Source organism: Pteronotus mesoamericanus, unplaced genomic scaffold (genome assembly GCF_021234165.1).
Source record: "Pteronotus mesoamericanus isolate MK-2021 breed Mesoamerican mustached bat unplaced genomic scaffold, CSHL_Meso_final contig_90, whole genome shotgun sequence".
NCBI lineage: Eukaryota > Metazoa > Chordata > Mammalia > Chiroptera > Mormoopidae > Pteronotus > Pteronotus mesoamericanus.
The window spans coordinates 33,002,804-33,024,296 of NW_026555277.1; the positions used below are offsets into that span (position 1 = coordinate 33,002,804).

Sequence of the window (21,493 nt, forward strand, 5' to 3'; positions counted from 1 at the left end):
AAAATTAAATTCCTCACAAGACAGTATGTTTATATATTCAACATTACTTACAAACTTAATATTAAGCTTATAATATAAAATGTACTAGGGTCTTCCAGCTGGGAACACAGCAAAATGTAAAGTGCGAGAATACATATAAGCTACATTATATAAAATCAGAATCTGGCATAATCATCGACAACTCCACCAACAAATTATTTTTCTCTTAAGAATCTCTAATAACTACTGATGCTGAATTTATTTACATAGGATGCTAAAACCCTAGTAATATAACATTATTCTTATATTGCTTTGAATGAACTCTGGGCTGATTTCGTTCTTTCAGAGCATTAGAAATATATACACCTCTATCCAAAGTTGAGCTACTAACAGGTTTCACCTGGCATTAGTTTCTATGAAAACTCTGATCTAAATTTACATAATTTCAGCTGTCCTGAATGCTACAAAACAGACAAGTTTTGGAACGTTCAACGAACTAGGTAGTCTTTGTGGAAACTGAAGGATTAAACACAATAGGTTCTTAACATATGTTACTAAGGAATTAGGAATTAACAACTTTGTAAATTAGATTAGAAATAGACATTTGCTTGACACAGATATTGCATTTTTAAGACTTTGAGGATTCATATTCTTAAATTAAATGCCTACAAACATCAAATTATACAGTAACAGATGATAAAAAACATTCATGCATAATAGACACATTATTCTCAAATTCAGTCTGTGGTTTTAATATGTATTTTCTAAATAAAATGATTGCTTATCCCTCCATAAGGCACTTTAATTTTCATTAATGAAAAAGGCCTATTAATTGGCTTAATGTAATCTTTCCAATACAATATACAGAAGTATGGCTCTCCAAAGATGATATAACTGTTTACCACGAAAGTACTGACTAATAAATTATGTGATGTTAAAATTTGTTTCTTAAAAACAGGGTGTAAAGTTTTAAAATGTAAAGTTATTAGTCTAAAGCAATTTAAACAAGGTCTGTTCTTTGGCCTATAATCTATTCTTTATCCGGATTATAGTTCAAAATGTTTTTACTGCAATCTCTGCTAGAGCTCATCTTTTTATTGTGTAAGTCCAAGCCCCCTTAATGTTTTAGAAAGGCCTTGACTAACTGAACTTTGATCTGATGTCTTCATTGAGAAAAACACCAGGTTGCCCATTTCAGATGCAAATCCCTCTAAGGCCCAATAGAATTTAGTAAAGACAGCAAAAAAAGAAGAAACAAGAAGTTTCCAGGATCCTCTTTGAGAATCCTGGGGCACACTGGTGTCCTTAATCCACACTGCTGCATGGATTAAGGTAGGTGATAACCTTTCCTGATTCAAAAGAATAAGCAGAGTGCCTACAAACTGGGTGGAGACTAGGATTTGGTAATAATAAAACACCATGCAATAAAAGCTTGGTCTATGTCAGAAGCCTCTGAAAAGGCCTCAATGTACCACATTCCCAGGCCTAGTAGGGAAGCTTGCAAAAGCCTACCTGAATCAAATAAGCATGAATAATCTATTTTAGCAGGCTGGCCATGGGGAGAGAAAAAGAAAGAGAGACTTTTCACTTCTTTTAAGTTTGAGTTAATAAATTTATTAGTGAACTGAAGGCTCTTGAAGTCCTGTGCACTCAGAGAAATATGCTAAATTGCCAAGAAGCAAAGTATGCTTTTTAAGTTTTCGGTCTCTGTTAATGTTTCTAATTTTAATATTAATGTGATAGAAATCTCAGATTTGGAATGAATCACGGCAAAAAATTGATTTTATGCTGTGACAGTTTCTAGTAGAACACATAATTCATTAAAATGAAAAATAAATTTGGAAGTTTTTATTGCAATTGTTATTAATTTTTTAGAAATTAAGATTAGATATGAAACCAAAATATTCAAAAGACACTAAAAATTTTATTAGTGATAAAAACCTTAATCCTTCAGTAAAAAATAAAAAGAAAAATAAGTATACTCTTCAAGAAAAAAAAAATTTTTTGTTAAGTTTTTCTACGCAAGAGACCTAGCATTAACATATAATCAGATTTTTGAAATGATGTGAAATCTTTTGAGGCCTAGAATTATAAAACAAAGACTTAAAATATTTCTCTGAAAAGGATAACTAAATGTTTTATATCTAATAACAATAATGCACGAAAAACTCTCAACTCTACATACAAAAAAGATGTATTAAAAAATTAAGCTATCATCAATAGCTAGTCAGTTTACTCAGTTTAATACGAATATCTTACTTTAGTTTTACATTATGAAAACTATTTCACATGCATAAACTATCCATTAATTTGTTAATTGTGGAAGAGAGTAAATATGGCTCAGTAAAAATTTACTATGGTAAATAAACTCTGATGGGGGGAAAGCAGGAGGAACAATCGTCCACTGCCACTAGGTCAGCAAGAAACAAAACTTTGAAAGAAAAGCTTCACCACAAATAAACAATCTAAATAAGATGTTTTCTTATGATTGTTACCATTTCTTATTTCTCAGTATGGCATAACAGAAAGCAGGAACCCAAATGGTTACTAAACCACTTTGAGCCTCAGTTCAAGCACCAGAATTAGAGTTATTAACTATTTCACTAGGCTGTTGTGAGAATCTAATGCAGCACTGGCAATGAATTTTCTTTAAATTGTAAAGCACAACTGTAAATATTATTATTATTAGTATTGTGTCATGATCTACTAGCGATCAGAAGATTCATCACTATCTTTTGTAATTACATTGCGTTATTGAGAAAATATTTGTTGTCATCCACAACATGCACACATCTATCACAGCACTGTTGCGGCTGAAAATCTGAGATAGAAACCAAAGTGTAATGAAGATTGAACATAATAAACATCTAATATGCTGTCATGAGTTGCTGGAGTCATTTGTGGGCCTTTGCAGTAGAGCTATACAATACCGAGGAAATTAAGGCTCAGACCGTGCTGTAGGCTAGCAATTCTTGGCGTGAAGAGAGAAAAGGGCTTGATGGCTACACAGGAAAGAAGAGGACATATACACTTAGGAGACAGAATCAAAATCAAAGGGTGAGGGAAGTGGGCGGGTCTTTTAAAACTACACACCCCTCTAACTGGAAGCGCTAGCTTTATGCTTTACTGAGCTATTGTTATTGGTTTAGTTGTACACACTCTTATCCTTTTTGGCATTCCCTAAATGGAAATATGACTACACTCTTAAAACTTCATGACAACTTATATTAAAAGGCATACCTGATAATCAGCACAGTTAGTTTTGGACTACTTGTTTAATCTTTACTCATGATAGTGTTAACTATATTTTGGCCCAGGAAAAATAAAGAAAAGCAGGTTTAGTTAGTATTGTTTTTAAACTGATAATCGCAAAGTAAGGTCTGGATTTATAAAGTAGTGATGATGAGTGATCACCTATGTGTATTAGTCTTGGCAAATCACCACACACAAAATTTCTGTGACAAGCAAATACACATCTTGGTAACATTTCAAAGAAAGGTAAAGAAGCCAGAAAATGATTTCTAAATTCTAAACTTGGCAGAACTTACTTGTAAGTATAAACTTAAGTTTGACCACTGACTGTTAATTAAAAATAAGCTGTTCTTTTATTTGTACTGATTAATGCAACTTAACTGAGTTTCACATTTAATTCACATACTATATAATTCATTCACTTGTGTATCCAACAAATAACTATTGAGTACCCACTGTATACCAGTAAAACAAAATAGTCAAAAGTCCCTTTCTCTCACTGAGCTCACATTCTGGTGGAGCAGATAGATACTGTATTACAAGTGCCCTGAAGAAAAATAAGACAGTGAAAGGAGATGAGAGAAAGAGTGGTTTTATTTTATATGGAGTGACAAAGGAAGACGTTCCTGATAAAGCGATATTTTAGTGGAGACTCAAAGAAAATGGGAGAAAAAGTCATCTGGGGAAGACCATTGTAAGAAGAGCACAATTTTTAAAACACTCAAGTTGAAAATCTTGAAAACTGAGTACTGGCCTTATGTGTTAATATGTAACCTCAGAAGTTTACTCCCATGGACAAAACAGTGCAGGAACACCACTCTGAAGGGAAGAATGGAATAAGGACTACTCACTTGCACATAAAAGGAGGCAGGAATATCTTGTACCATTACAGTATAAAAGGAAACAATGAATTACAAAGAAACAAAAAGCTTTCTCTCCAACTTTAAACAGACTTTAAAATAAGCGGTAAGAAAAATTGCTCAAAGTTTCAGTTACTTGCATTTTCACTTGAAGAATGTTAGTACCAGTGAAGACCAAAACCTAGTTGAGTTACGTAAGAGTAAAAATAAAGGAAATAGAAGACTCTTAAATAATCTATAACAGGGTAGGTATACAGTCTTTAGAAAAAAAGCTACATATAATTTAGAGCTTACATTTTCCTTAACTCTTAAAGAACATACCAGCAGAAAAATTAGAATAGTCACTCCTTGCAAGAGTCACTGTTAGGATAGACGGGTGGTTGCCCATTTTGGCGGGGCGGGGGCGCGCGGCGCTGGAGCATGGTTAAGGGACTGGATTAAAAAGGGAAGGGATCAATAAATACAAATTGGTAATTAGAAAATAGTCATTGAGATGTAAAGTACAGCCCAGGGAGCGGAGTCAATAATATTGTAATAATTGTATACGATGGCAGGAAGATACTGGAAATGTTGTGGTGAACACTTTGTAAAGTATATGATTGTCTAACCACTATGCTGTTCACCTGAAACTAATATACAATAATATTGAATGTAAACTGTAATTGAAAAATAAAATTAAAAAAAGGTCCCTGCTAAGCCCAGTTACTTAAATGAATCTGCCAGATCAAACACATAAAGTTCTTTGCTGTTAGGGTTCTCAAGCGCTAGTTCTACATTTCTTGTCTGTTTTCAACTCTATCACTCAGCTCACATTTTCCTAAACAGAAAAACTACATCTATTCTGGCCTATTGTACCCAATTTTCAGTCACATCGAAGCTAGGCTATGCCTACAAAAACTACTGATTACAAAGAGAGTTCTTTTTTAACATAAATGTATGGTATTCTACTGTACATATACCATAATTTATTTAACTAGTTGCTTATTGATGGATATTTAAGTTATTTCCAATAATTTGTTATTTAAAAATATGTTAAATGTCCACAGGCAGTTAAATCTCAGATATTTATTGTAGCAATATTTCTGATATATCTCCTTGGGCAAGAGAAACAAAATGAACAAATATACAAATGGAATTATATACAACTAAAAAGCAATAAAGCATTTCTCGCAATAAAGGAAACCATAAACAAAATGAAAATGAAAAGACAACACATTGAATGGAAGAAAATATTTGTCAATGAAACATCTGATAAGGGGTTAATATCCAAAATTTATAAAGAGCTCAAAAAACTCAACACCAAAAAAGAAAAATCAAATAATCCAATTAAAAAAGGGCAAAGGGACTGAATAGACACTTCTTCAAAGGGGACATACAGATGGACCATAGACATATGAAAAGATGCTCAACATTACTCATCAGAAAAATGCAAATTAAAACCACAATGATACACCACCTCACATCTGTCAGAACGGCTACCATCAACAAATCAACAAGCAACAAGTGTTGGTGAGGATGTGTAGAAAAGGGAATCCTCATGCACTGTTGGTGGGAATAAAGACTGGTACAGCCATTGTGGAAAGGAGAATGAAGTTTCCTCAAAAAATTAAAACTGGAACTGCCTTATAATTAAGCGACTGTATTTCTGGGAACATATCCGAAGAAACCTAAAATATTAATTCAAAAGAATATATGTACACCTCTGATCACAGCAGCACTATGATCACTACAGCACTATCTACAATAGCCAAGGTTTGGGAGCAGCCCAAGTGCCCATCAGTAGAAGAGTAGATTAAAAAAGCAGTGATACATTTACACAACGGCATCTACTTGGCAATAAAAAAGAAAAAAAGAAGGAAATCTTACTTTTTGCAACAGCGTGAGTAGACTTGAAGGCATTATGCTAAGTGAAATAAGCCAGTCAGAGAAAGACAGCTATCATATGATTTCACTTATATGTGGAATCTAATGAACAAAGTAAACTAACAAAATAAAAACAGACTCACAGAAATAGGGAACAGACTGATAGCTGTCAGAGAGAGAGGGTTTAGAGGGTTGGGTAAAAAAATGAAGGGTTTAAGCAAATACAAACAAATAACTTACAGTATTAACAGAGGGGAAGGTGGGAGGTAGTAGAGGGTGAAGAGAGGATAAAGGGTGATGGAAGGACACTTGACTTGGGTGGTGAACACTCAATACAATATACTGATGATATATTACAGAATTGTGCACTTGAAACCTATATAATTTTATTAACAAATGTCACCTCAATAAATTCAATAAAAAATAAAAAGTAAATAAAGAAATGGCTTTGTTAGTTCACTTACTCTGGCTTGCAACTTTAGAATAAAAGATTCTATATGGAGATTATGGAAGAAATGAAATAATTTATTTGGGTTTTAAAAAATCCCAATTTGCTATAATTTTATTTTTAAGAAATATGTCATCTTAATCAAATATGCTATAAATAAAATATCTAGTTATTTAAATAAATATACATTGTATTGCATTTAAAGAATAACAGATATACAACAAGAGAGTCTATAAAATGAAAACAAATGCATTTGAAAATTTTAGAAATAGTTTGTATGTTGACTTGCCTCCATCTTGGGTAATAGCTGATAACGCCAAGCTATTTTCATCTTAATGTTAGGATCTGGTGTTTTATGATCACATACATCTTCATCAAATTCTTTTTTACAACTGTCATCAAGTAACGGTGCAGGGAGTTCCTAAGAACACAGAATGACACATTATTGAGCATGCATGGTAAAAAAAATAATAATTTTCTTAAATAATATTAGCAATACTAGGATATTTCAATGTATTAAAAATTGATGCCTTAAAATTGGTTTAAGTATAAAGTTATAACAGATCTAAAACAGAGAAAAAGGGTAAATGGCATTTAAATAAAAAATTCAAATTTTTATACTAACCAAAATCAATTGCTATTGCAACAAGAGGCTATGTGTGCTTATGTTTTAAGTTTATACACTAAAAGTAGAGTTTCAAATCAGCACTTATTTATTACATGTAATTATTGTTATGTTTGCCTCAGGTAAAAGTAAGGCTTGTGTGCAATCTGTTTGTAGTTCTAGAATTCAAAAAACTTCATTTACCAAAATAATGGGTGAAGAAATAAGAATAAAGACATTTATTTTGCCCATATCAAATATTAGTTTTGTACCTGCAAGCTTATGTCTCTTCTTTAAACAATAAAAGCAAAATTTAAAATCTCTGATTAAATGAAGAGATGGTGAATTACAATTTTATCTTTTTGGGGGAATGCTGATCTACTGAGTGACTACAAAAAACATAGAAGACTTTTTTTTTGTGAAAATGTACTATAGAAATAATGCAAAAAGAAAAAGTATATCGGTTTCCTGGAGAAGGAAAGTTCACGGTATAATTGTATCTTTTATTACCCAGAATCATAAAGACAATGTGGGGCACTGGATTCATAAACATAAACCTGTACTATATCATTAATAGTCTAAATTTCAACTTTTGCTTTCATGCTCAGATTTATTTATACTTAGAATCAAGTCAACTAGTCAGCTGGAAAATACATTAACCATCATATATTTTAGTCATTTCCTAAAACACCTCCAAATAGATTTCACACTTTAATTTTTGCCATATTAGAAACTAATTATATCACTTAAGCTCTGAATCCATCATTCCTAACTATAGTATTAGTATCTTACAAAATATAAAGTAACTTCTTTTTCCAATGGAAATAAATATTTGTGAGGTGTATAGTACAATACAGCACAGTGGTTACGAGTTTGAATTCTGCAACAATGTTGTTTGGGACCAAATCTTGACTTTATGTACGAGTAGTTTTATCTGTGGTTATGTTAAACACTTAAGGACTTCTCTATGTCTCCACTTATCATTTGAAGAATGAAGAACAAAGTATTTACTTCATTGGATTGTTGTAAGGAATAAACAACTTAAAAATGTAAAATATAGAGAACGGTGCATGTTGCATTACTAGTACTCAATAAATGTTTGATTAGAAGGATTCAGTCAAATAATTGTCTCAACCATTACTCAGAGCCACACATGTGGACAGTCAATACCAGACAATAGTATAAACATGTGAATTAACATTTTTTGAAATCTCAGGGATACTTAATAATATTGTAGTTATGACAAAGGTATAATGCTAAAAAAATAAAAAAGCCAACCTCTTCCACAATCATTAACATTAAGTAAACAATATTCATGGCATATGAGGTCTGTCCAGAAGGTATCCAGCCATGTGATGTGAAAATCAGAGACACTTATTGAAGAAGATACAAGAAACACTGTACATAGGAAAATGATGCCTCAGTCCCCTTCAAAGTAGGCACCTTGGGGCCTCACACAGTTCTCCCAATCACCATCAACTGCCCTGTCATATTTTCCTGAATCTCATCGATGGTCCGAAATCTTTTCCCTTTCAAAGGTGACTTTGGTTTTGGGAAAAGCCAGAAATCATAGGGCACCAAACCTGGTGTAGAGGGGCCAAGTCACTTGGGTGACTTGATGTTTCGCCAAAAAGCGCTGCACAAGACATAAGCGGACATATTGTGATGAAGCTGTCAATCACCAGTTGCCCACAGTTGTGGCCTTCTGAATGATCCAAATAGTTTCCGTGGAGGAATGTTCAAACTTAATGCAAAATTTGATGCAGATTCGTTGCTCTACTCACTTGGTCATATTGAATGTGACAGCCACACAGCACACATGCTCACTCAATGACGTCTACGGCTCCCACTGACTAGTACAGTGAAGTTGTCATTGTTCCCACATGCACACTCCAGTGCACTCTCCTTGGCTGCCAGGTTACATCATTGTGCAAACCGTTCTTATAATAACAATGCCTGGACTTTTTCCAGACAGACCTTGTATACTTATGTATATACATAGAAATATTAGACAAAATACTTCCATAAAAGCAGTATATGATAAAATGCTATTAATTTTATACTTTATAAAAGAAAACAAAAATAAGGTAAAATTGAAAAAATTGTTGCACTGATGGATTCTTTATTTCGATAAATATTATTTCTGAACATGTTCTCCTCTAAGTTGAGAAATGATTATGAAGTCCATTAAAATGTTGGAGTCACTCTGCTCTTTACATGTTTGAGTTTTCAAAAAAATCAATGCCCCTCCCCTTTCCTCCTATAAAAAAATGAGGAAATTAGCACTGACAATGCTTTCTCACACCTCCCCCGCCCCAAGTTTACTATTTTCCCCATTATTGCCATGCTGTCAAGGTTTATAGCATTTACATTCTAGTCTGCAACCAAGGCTTTTGTTGAAATAAACTCCCTATCGGTCCTTTTACCACTGTCCCACCATTCTTGGGTTCTCTTCATTGACACTTGCACTTATTTAACAGTGTCAGGAAGGTGCTAGACATAAAGCAGTAAACAAAATAAAGCCCTTGCTTTAATGAGTTACATCCTAGAAGAATAGTAATATAAACTTCAAGAGAAAAGAAGACAAAGTAATGGAAGGTGTTACTTTATTTTTTTTTAAAGATCTTATTGATTTATTTTAGACAGAGAGGAAGGGAGAGAGAAAAAGAGGGAGAGAAACATCAAATGTGGTTGCCTCTCATGCACCCTCTAGTGGGCACCGGACATGGCCTGCAACTCAGGCATGTGCCCAGACCAGGAACTGAACCGGTGACCCTTTGGTTTGCCTGCTGGCACTCAATCCACACCAGCCAGGGCAGAAGGTGTAACTTTAAATGGGATAGTCAATGAAGCTATCTTGGATAAAATAAATTATATATATTTTTACTTGACTAACATTTTGGTTGGACATTATATTTCATATTATTTTCATTTGCTTAGAAGTTGGTAGATATTATTTTACTGTCCTTAGACAGAAAATGGCGCTGTGGGGAAGTCTGAGGCCTTCAACCCTTGTAGGAGATGTGCTTTTCCTACTTGAAAGCTTGAACAAATTTTTCCTTTATCTTTGTAGTTTAAGAGCTTAAATGGACTAAATTTACATATGTGTACTGCTTTGTATTCTGTCCCCCCCAAACTAGGTGTCCCTTTAAGCTGAAGATTCTTAATTTGAAGTAAAATATTTTCATTTCTCACATTTAAAATTATTTTTCCATTCCACAATGGAATAGAATATACTCTTGTTGGTATATGTATTAGGTGTATCATTGACAGTTACAAAACAGTAAACAATTAAAATATTAGATGAATAAATAAGTTTTCCCATCTTTTGACCAGTGCGAACCAAGGGAATTTTCTGGGATGTTGGAAATGTTCTATACTTGTGCTGTCCAATACAGTAGTTCCTGACTACTTAATTTAAATGAAAAAATTCCCACATTGTAATTACATTCTCACTTGTTTTAATCTTTTTTCTCTAACTTCACTGTGACTATTGCAAGCCTGTTCCTTGTTGCTACTATATTAGGTAATTATATTTAAGTCAACTTTTATTTTAGATTCTACACTTACCCTTTTAATCTGCTTCTGACATTTTCTTATTCTATTTTTAATATTTTACTGAATTAATGTTCCAATTCATTAAACTTTTTCATAAATTTCTTATGGAGGAATTTGCTTCTGTTCTCTGGTTAATCTTTCTTCCAGACTGAGTTTTTCCTCTAGCTAAAATTTGAGGGCTGAGTAAGTATTTTGATATCTACCCATTTTCCTATACATTCATGTTATGAGACTTAGGCAAAGTTAAATACCATCTTTCTTTTTCAGGACCAAGGCTCTTAATCTTCTTATGAGATTTTTTTAAATGCTAATTTCCTGTGTTCGGTGAGTATTTTATTCCCATTGGGATGTGGTGTATTGTTAGGGTTTAAATTATACACCCAATTCAGTGCTGCTTTCTGAAACATTTGCTTTAGTTTGAGACCATTAAGAAATTAAGAAATAATTAGTCCTAATTATTTCTTAAGATTATGCTAATTCATTGGTTTCTAGGTGTGAGAGTGAAGGTGGGAACTGAACCTAATGAAGACTTTGTTTGGCCATGGACTTTGGAAATTTATGGCATCAGGTTGGGCTCTGACTTTTCTTGTTTTGTTCAGTTCAACTGATTTTTTAGACTATTTTAAATGATTTTTTTGTTTGATAATGTAGGAGTGCATATGATACATATTTAGCACCCCCACATCTTAATACCAAATCCCTATAAACAATAATTCTTAGGCAGTCTTTAGGAAAAATTTGGAGAGGGAGAATAGAGAATAAATACCCATAGCTTTGCTATAAAAGAACTAATTGGATGTTCTGTTTAGAACATTTCAAACACAGAAAAACTGTCTTCTTACACATGTTGCTTGATTGGCATCATTCTATCTCTAAATTAATTACATAAATTATTTTATAGTAAATTATTTTATTACTGGTTTTCAATTATTTTCCTGTCTTTCTACATTCACATAGATAATATAATCCCATTAATATTTTTTATTGCCTTGTGGGAGGAAAGGATAAAACCCTGGGGAGGTTAAAATACAAGGTTGGAGATTCTGATATTCTCCGCCCTTCTCCTGCCCTACACTCCTATCCGCATGGCAAAGAAACACTGATTTTACTTCTAAAATAAGAAAATAAAAAACAATTAAATAAGATATTATAAAAACTGAAATTCAATGAATTTATACCCATCTATCTACTTTAATGTGCAATTGTTCAAAAATTTTCCCCTAATGTCTTTTTCCACATTTAAAAAAGATATTAGATATCAAGTAAAACATTCATGATCTGATAAGTTTTGCGAATTTCAGTAAGAGAAACATATCAGCATTATTTACAAAATCACTGGTCTAAAATTATGCTACTCAATACAGGAGCCCCTATCAACATGTGACTATTTAAATTTAAGTGTCTCAGTTGCACTAGCCACATTTTAAGTGCTCAAAAGCCACATGTAGCTGATCGCTATTTTATAAGGCAAATGCAGGTGGTGAACATTTTTGACATCACAGAAAATTCCATCCATCAAGTGCTGCTCTGGAAAAATTTTAAAAATTTAGGTAATTATTCATCTAGCAATTTAAATAGTTTATTCTAAGCTTTTACAATCATCAAGATACTCTTTATACTTCTATAAACCAGGATTTTGAAGAAGCATCACAACTTAACTGTTTAAAATTAAAATTAGGAGATTATTTTATTTTTCGGTACCTAAACAACTTATATGCCTCCCTGTCCTTCCCCCTCTTTCTACAACTCCTACACAGTTGCAACAGATCATGAATTGCCCTTTTTTTGCTTAGGCACTATTTTCTGTGTATCTTATCTTTCACTCCATTAATTTTCCCTGATTCCTTCAACTCTTTAATGTATAAGTTTTATGATATGAATTCTTACAAGCTAATTCAAGTATTTTATGGAACAAGGCAAAAAGAAAATACTTTTAAAAACAATTTTCTAGTGGTTATCTGTAAGACTCATATATATTTCAAAACCCAACACAATATTTTTTCACTATAACTTTTTAACTTATAAAGATAGTACACAACTATCCTTATGAAAATCAGTATTTATTGGATAACTAATGATTTAAGAAGTGGTAAATGTTCAGTATAGAAAATTGTAAGATACATAAATATCCAAAAAAGAAAACAATAAGCTATTAACCTATCACCCAGAAATAATAATTCTGAACATATCTGAGTATTTCCCTCCAGTCTTTCATATTTTTCAAAATGCATCTTGCCTATTTGCATATTATAAAATATATTATTTGTATTCTATAATTATGATATTGTGAGCATTTCTACATTTGATTATTTTTCAAAATACAATTTTTAATAGCTGCATATTATACAGCTTAACTAATATTCAGTTTATCATTTCCTAATGTTGAACCTTTATTTGTATGCTGTCCAAGGATAATAAACATTGTTTGTAGCATATATCCTTTGCATCTCAAATTATTTTTTCTGAGGTATATAAACACCTAAAAATAACAGGAAAAAAATATAAGAACCCAGATTCTACCACTTGGCTTTAATAAGTCTCAACATCTGGCACATTCAGCAAGGAAGGAGTAACACTCTTGTGTGAAAACAGAAAAAAATAGTTGAAAATCTTTTAAAGGAACATTAGGTCCCCTAGATCCCCTACCTCTCCCTCAGAGCTGGGATACTCCTCCTTCCCCACTGTGCAAGAGGAATGGGGAGTTCAAATCAGACAAACTTTGGAACAGGAGCACTGCAGAGGGCAGGGGTGAGACATCATACTGAAGACAGGCTAACTCATTGAAATCTTCAGTCAAGAAAGCAAGACAACTTCCCCTTTCCCATGCACACAGATGCAGTTGGCTCTTCCTGCTAGGCTCTCAGAAGGCCAGGAGCCATCCTTAAACTGAACAGGCAGGAGATTGGGAGATGAGAGGATTCATCCCTGGGGAAACTGACAAAATTAAGAGAGAAGACATTTAGAGAGGCACCACTAGCTAAGTCTACCAGACCACAAGTTTTATGTTCAGATACACAGCACTTCCAATAGCTTTCCAGTTCTTCACTCTTCAATATCAAAGGACAGCCAAGAATGATCAGATATTTGGGAAAAGCATCCAATATGGAATTCAAAGACCAGGATAAACAAGCAGGAAATAAAAACAATATCAGAAACAGATAAAAGCTTCAAAAATAATAAAAAGCTACATCTGTAATATGAGATGACATATAAAAAATAAAATACTTCAAGAAGAAGAAACAATCGGGAAAAAACATGAGTTTTTAGTAATTAAAAATATAAGAGCAGATTCAAAAAAAGCTTGACCAGAGGCACTAGAAGATCAAGTTGGTGGAATCTCTCAGTATTAAAAAAACAATGATGATGATGATGATAGTAATAATGAAAGAAGTCATGGTAGCATGTTTCAAAGCACTTTCCAACTGCCAGGCACTATTCTGGGCTCTTTATTCAATTAAGAAAGTTAATACTTAAAACAATCTTAAGAAGTAAGCACTATTATGAAACCCGTTTTATAGATGAAGACACTGTAGTACAAAGGTTAACTTGATGAAAGTCAGTCCTGCTCTATAATTCAGTTTCTTCACTATTATGCTGTACTGCCTCTTACAAAGATAGAATATGATGGAGAAAAGAGAATATTTAGAGAATTAGTTCAGGACATGGGCACTGTAAAAGGATTTCTAGACAGAGAAGCATGGTAACAGAGGTAAATAGCAAAGAAATAATTGAGGAGAAATCTCCAGAAATGAAAAATAGGAGACTTCAGATTCAAAATCCAACTGAGTACTCGAACCAGAAATTACAGACACACACCAAAGCATATAATTCTGACATTACAGAATAAGGGAGAATAAGGCAAGTACCTGAAGAGCCTCCAGGGGTTAGGGGGAACTTACCAGGAATGTGAATGCCATCAAACTTTGCAAGAGCAACACAGGGACTTTTTGGAGAAAAAGTGATTTCCAGCCTAGTAGTCTATATTAAACCAAACTAACGTTAAATTTGAGGGTAAAATTAAGACATTTTCGGACATGGAAAGTTTAAAAATTTCCATAAACTCACACTTACCCTGTATCTCCATTTACTCTCAAGTTACTACAGATGTGTTCCCCCAGGAGCTAAGTCAGGGCAGGCTGATGAAGGGAAGGGCCACAGTGCCAACTGTGTAGGCTGCCCAGAGAACCAGCGGTCTACTTGGAGGAGGAGGGTGGAGGATTCTAGGGACATGATGCTTAAACACATTATGTCACCTACAAGCCAGAAAGAGTCCTCATCAGGAAGTAAATTGGCTGGCACCAGAATCTTAGACTTTCCAGCTTCCAGAACTGTGAGAAAATTAAGTTCTTCTTTTTTTTCCCTTTATTTTTTTTAAAAATTTTATTGTATTTTTTCCATTACCATTTAACCACCTTAAACCTCTCTTTACCCCCTCAGTGGTATTTTGTTGTGGAAGCACAAGCTGACCATGACAGATTTTGGTACCAAATAAAAAAAGGGGCGAGGGCGGTATTGCTGTAACAAATACTTAAAATGTGACAGTGACTTTGGAATTGGGTAATATTGAAGGCTGGAAGACTTTTGAGATGCAAGCCAGAAATACAGAACTTAAGGGCGATTCTGGTGACGTCTCAGATGGAAATGGGGAACATATTATTGAAAATTGAAGGAAAGGCAATTCTTTGTTATGAAGTGGCACAGAATTTGGCTGACCTGCGTTCTAGTGTTTTGTGGAGGGTACTACTTGGGAATGATGAGAATGGATTTTTAGCTCAGGGGATTTCTGAGCAAAGTTTTGAAGGAGTGTCTTGGTTTCTCCTGACTGCATATAATAAAGTGCAAAAAAAAAAAAGAAAAAGGAATTAAAGAAGGAATTTAAGGAAAAAGAATCAGAACTTGATTTGGAAAAATTTCAGCCTATTCACGTTGCAAAAAAAAAGGAAGACGACGGAAAAAAGCCCTTGTTTTGAAGAGAACACTAAGGTTATGGCTGAAAGACCATTTGATAAAGAGATGATGGGTGTGACACGTGGACTTCATCAGCCATCTCAGCGGAAGCCAGGAAGAAGGAAGGAATTATATCCGTAGGAATCTGCCAGTTTGAACTAAAGGGAATGGACAAGGCAGGATGGAATTAAGCTGTTGAACTTTTTGGATTTACAGGACTTGCTATTGAGCAACTGGGCTTAAACATGAGCTGTCCTGCAAGTAAAGGGAATAAGGAGCCCAAATGTGCTCAGATCATTGGAGCTGCCACTCTCATGACAGGTCTAGAGTGCACAGGCATGGGAAGCATGGCTGCCTACACCTCATTTTCAAAGGGTGGAAATGCAGCCCAGGAGAGTCACATGGGTCATGCCCAGCCCAGCCCAATGGGGGTGATGTTGCCACCTCAGTGGGCTTAGAAAGAACATTGAACAACGAAGTTTATTCATGAACCTTAAGACCTAATGGAATTTGCTTTGCTAAACTTTGGACTCGTTTGGAATCCATCACCCCTTCCTTCTGATTTCTCCCTTTCAGAATGAGAATGTCTACCCTATGCCTATCCCATGACTGTATTTGGAAGCACGTAACTTCTGGTTCACTGCTGGAAAGGAATTTTGCCTCAGGACGGATCATACCTCAAGTTTCATCCACACCTGACTTAGATGATATTTAGATGAGACTTGAGACTTCAGAGTTGATGATGGAGTGAAGTAAGACTTTTGGAGCTACTAGGCTGACAGGAAGGCATTTTGCATGTAAGGGCATGAATTTGGTGGTGAAGGGACACAAACAGTCCATAACATAGTTTCTGGCACATAGTGGGCATTCAGTAAATGTTTGATGGAGAAAGAAATGGTGCCTAGCAAATCTCTGTTTCCAATCATTTTCCAAATTCTGGGCCAAGACTTTTAACTGCCTTTTGGGTACTATACCTGAATGTTCAACTGCTTGTCAAACTCAAAGTATACTAAATCAGGTTGTCCTCTTTCATTCTTCTTTCTCCTTTTCTCTCACTTCTTACTCCTTCTTACTTTCTCTACGATTATCTTCCCATTCACGCAAGGCTAGTTAAGGCCCTTTCCTGGCTCTTGGCAGGATGTCTCCACAGCCCTCTCAGTTAATTCTTTAAATAGCTCACAAAAAAATCTGACTACCCTTTGAACTTTATTTCATACTACTGTCTCACAAAGTGGACAATATGTACTTATTCAAGATGCCTTGATATTTCTACCTCCAAGTCTTTATTATTGCTGTTGCCTTTGCTTAAAATAGTATCTTGTACATTTGGATATCCAATAAATATTTACTTGATAGAGATAAAAAGTATAATTTATCTTATCAAAGATTACAAGCTAATTCATTACAAAGATTCCATTGAAATAACTGTAACAAGAACAAAGGAAAATGAGTTCATAACAATACAGAGAGAAGACAAGAGTAGACCATAGGTTCAAGAATTTTAAGAGAGCAGTAGAGATTACCAAAAATAAAAACAGAGAGAAAAACGCAACTGGGAAAGAAAAAGAACAATTCTAGCAAACTTTCTCACATAAACTGATAAGTTGTATCTAAAATTTACATGGAAATGTAAAAACCCATAATAATCAAAACAAGCTTGTAAAAGAATAAAGTTAGAGGACTTAAAAATACCTGATTCCAAGACATTATAAAAATAGAGCAATGAAGTCCATGTCAGATAGGCATATGATTCAACTGAACACAAAAGAAAGTTGAGAAAGACACCAATATATTCATTTAACAGATTTTCTATACTGGTGCCAAACAACTCAATAAGAAACAGCAGAGGAGAAAATCTTAGTGGCTTTGGAGTACTCTAAAGGTCAGCAAAGTATGGTCTGTTGGTCAAATCCAACCAGATACCTGCTTCTGTAAATAAAGGTTTATTGGAACACAGTCAGGCCCATTTGTTTAGGAAGTGTCTATGGCTGCTACAGTGAAGCAACAGCAGAATTGAGTAGGTGTAACAGAGAACATATGGCCTGCAAACGGAAAAATATTTACTGTCTAGCCCTTTAAAGGAAATTAGCTGACCCCTGGGTTATTTAATTTAACATTTGTTGTAACAGAACACACTGTATTGTCATATTCTTGTTTTCTAAAGGAAAGAATATTAGATGTTTTTTCCCCCTGTAATGTTGTCCTTCCAGTTCCCATATATTGGGTATCATGAAACATGAATAAATAAAAATAAAATGCAGGCTTCATAAATTCTAGGCAGAAGATAGGCTGGAAAGTATAAAATTTCTCTACTTCTTTTAATCAAATAAATCAGGTTAGAAAATTAACATGAATAAAGAAATTGGCACTACCTTCAGACAAAAAGGACTGTTTTCTCTACTTAAAAAAATATGAAACCAAATCATTACCAATACCCCATTAAATACCTCAGTACTTAAATATATTTATTTTTTTATAAGAAACATTTATCCTCATTGGTAAGATGCTGTAAATATATTTCTACCTTTTTCAATTCAAGCTATTCTGTGCTTACTGCTATATTATTTTGTGGTCTTTGTTTTGGCAGATGCACAAGCAAAATCTGATTCCAACAGTTTGACCCTTCTCACTTTTTATGTTCTCTAGGGCATAATAAAACCCAAGATACAATCCCTCAGCGGTTAATGAAGCTTAACCTCCCACCCTCTTAATTACCTATGCATTACACCAACTATGGGCATCATACTCCTCTCTAAGCTATTTTACAATTCAGCAGAAGTACTACTGAGCTATTATGTAGCAGCATAATCCATGCAGCATGAGAAATCCTTCTTAAAAATAAAATCTTTTGATCCTTGCAGGTTTTGGTAACTGTATAATTAATACTACTTAAGCATTATCCATGTATCAGTAAGTATATTATATTATTGCAGTAAGTATATTACTTTGTTGATTTTGAGGGGTCTTTTTTTGTGGGGGGGGATATTTATTTTCTGAAAGAGAAACAAGTCCAGAGATACAGATTATCATAATGTGAATACAAAGTATGCTGAATATTCAACCTGAGTATCCATGTATTAAAAATATGCCCCCCCCCCACTATCTTTAGTTAAATATTTAAAAGCAACGGGGGGAGCCCTGGTCGGGTAGCCCAGCTGGTTAGCATGTTGTCCCAATACTCCAAGACTGCGGGTTTGATCCCCGGTCAGATTGCATACAAGAAGCAACCAATGAGTGCATAAATGAATGGAATGACAAATTGATGTTTCTCTATTCCTCTCTCTCAAATCAATAAATTTAAAAACAAAAGTATATGGGGAGAGAGGTGGTTTCCATTGAGAAAAGCATTCAGAAATGGAGATGGCATTGAGTCCATCAGATATGTAGGGGTGTAGATGGTACCTAATAATGTTTTTAACACTCATAGATTTTCAGATTAGTAATCTGTGAATTAATTTATTTCCATCCATATTTCAAACTAAATTCAGTGCAGAATAGGTAACATCTTTGTGCAATTTCAGACATTTTTTTTTCTTGAATATAAAGGTGGCAAAATTATTGATATTAGAAGAAAGGGTGAAATCACTATTCAAACATTAATTTAACTAAATTTCCAAGGTAAGCTACTGACAAAAATAATCCTTTTAATTCTGAAGCTATTCCAATTACATGTACCTGAAAATAAAAAAGGAAATCAGTGTTCTCAATATATTTTCCCTGATCCTTTCACATTTCCCTTTAACATATGAAACAGAAATGTTTGAGAAAACTGGAAAATCTCTCAGTTCTCTTGACTTAAAGGGAAAAAGGAAGATAAGAACAGGGAATGGAAGTCTGCACTAGAAGTATTCAGAAATGAAGGAAAAGGTTTGCACTAAGTAAAAAAAAACTATCTTCAATTAAATGCAATTCATAATCTAATTATTTTAAAACATTACATTCAAAACCATCATATTTTTAAGAGCACCAGTCATAGAAGGATCTCAAAGCAATATAGAAGTGTCATTAATCCTGAAGTCCTACTGCAATCTGTAGTGATGTGGGGAAAATTCCTTATCTTGGTCCTAGAAATATGCCTGCTGATAGGAGCAGCTCTCCAGGTCTTGGCCAAGGCAGCCACATGCTTTCAAAACTGCTTACTGATGTCACTGACTTAAAAGGAGTTATAGGGAAATGCACTGGGTTTCTTGGCATTGTGATATTATTAGCTTCTATAATTATTTTCTCACATAGGTGAAAAATTCAAAACTGTCAAGCTGTTAAGAACAAGTGTCCAAGATGTCTATATTAATTTTATTGATTTTCCTCAATATATTAGCTCGGATACAGAATTTTCGTGTTTTATATGTCAAAATATAAAGTTGTATTATATATTCCTTTAAAACATTCTCTTTACTTCAAAACAAATTTCTTAGAAGAAAAGCTTAAAATAAGAAATTCCATGTTTTTACTTAAAGAGAGAAGAGGATGCACTGTCGATACCAATATTTCTAGCCATAAAAATTGGAGTGTTCCTTTCTGGGTGCCTTTACAAAGTACAATTCACATATTAAATGCTGTTGATGTTTAATCTGGCTCTGACTGCACAACTAATAAAATTCATACTTAGAGAATATAAGTGAAAATGAAGACATCTACTAATTAGGTAACCCCCACTGTTAAAAACAGTATGTGTATATGTATTATGTATATATTGTGTGTATGTGTGTATACGCACATGTATGTATTTCTTTGTCTATATCTATACATATATCCCTAGTTATAGAAAAAAATAATGAATGATAAACAATGTGGTCTTTTTGACAGAAAATATCTTGATTACAATGTATTTTGTGAACTGTTTTAAATAGTAGACTAAATTCCCCACTTAATCACTGGTATTAGCAGGTTTAGTTAGTGCGATCATGTGCAATAACCCCCTTTAGTAAAAGTTTACTGTACAAGGGTGTATATTAACCTGTTTTTAAGAAAACATAATATATAAAAATCTGCATTATACAGACAGGTTATGCAATAATTACTTGAGTTATGCTGGCATAGGATTCCTTCAAAATTCTTTAAGCATAAACTATCGCTACTGAATATAAACTAATTTCTAAAAACCTGATACAACTAAAATATCCTAAATGTAATTAAAAGTTAGGATAGTGATAATAATCTTAGAATTATCTATTAAATTGAGGTCATATAATTTTTACACTGTAGGAAAACATATATTCTAAAGTTTCAGGGATATCCACTGTCAAAGAAATCTGACTTAGTAATAGAATCAGGCATTTGTCTTCATTTAAGTGGGCCAGATCAGTTAAATTCCTAGCTCAGGAACACACAAGCTACTGGTTTTATTTGTTTGATGTTATATTCTTTTATTTTTCCAGAATAAATCCAGCTTATGGAAAATGTCACAAACAGAAATCCTTAGGGTACTGTGGGGTACTAAAACTGGAAATCATTTTACTTTTATTAAATCTGAAAATTATATTCTGTAGTACATTTGGTGTTAATGCAACAAAACTGATTCTTTTTCTACTCCCTGAGTACTGCGTAAAGGCATAAAATGGATTTTCTTCAATTCTCTGGCAACCTGTGTTATAATGTTTTACTTTGCAGTCTCAGATCTATTTTCTACTTTGAATTCATCTTCAGTTTAATGCTATCTACCTTGTTTCCGAAATCTAGTACAGGCTTTTAGATATACACACAACTGTAATAAGAGTATTTTATAAAAACGATAAGCACATTTCAAATGCCTCTGATCTCATTAATATTCCAGAATATAAAAACATGGATGTGGTGAACTAAGGCCACTTTCTGCAGCTGCTTATCGGTTTTTGTTGAACGTAACTTAAAGTTTCAAAAAAGAAAGACTGGCCACTGAAAGGATCACCCCAACACTAGCTGGAGAGATAGCCCTGTCTTCTTTGGGGTTGTTCACATAGTAAAAATATCCTTTTGTACATAAGTAATTTTTACAGACTTTGC

General features: G+C 33.7%; 1 protein-coding gene across 1 annotated transcript in view; it reads right to left on the reverse strand.

Moving 5' to 3' along the window:
- ELP4 (elongator acetyltransferase complex subunit 4) overlaps nt 1-21,493 on the reverse strand; it is a 197,203-nt gene that overhangs the window by 144,948 nt on the left and 30,762 nt on the right. Inside the window, exon 4 of the mRNA XM_054585963.1 lies at nt 6,692-6,823. Coding sequence (XP_054441938.1) covers nt 6,692-6,823 — 132 coding nt within the window. The remainder of the gene's footprint in view (nt 1-6,691; nt 6,824-21,493) is intronic.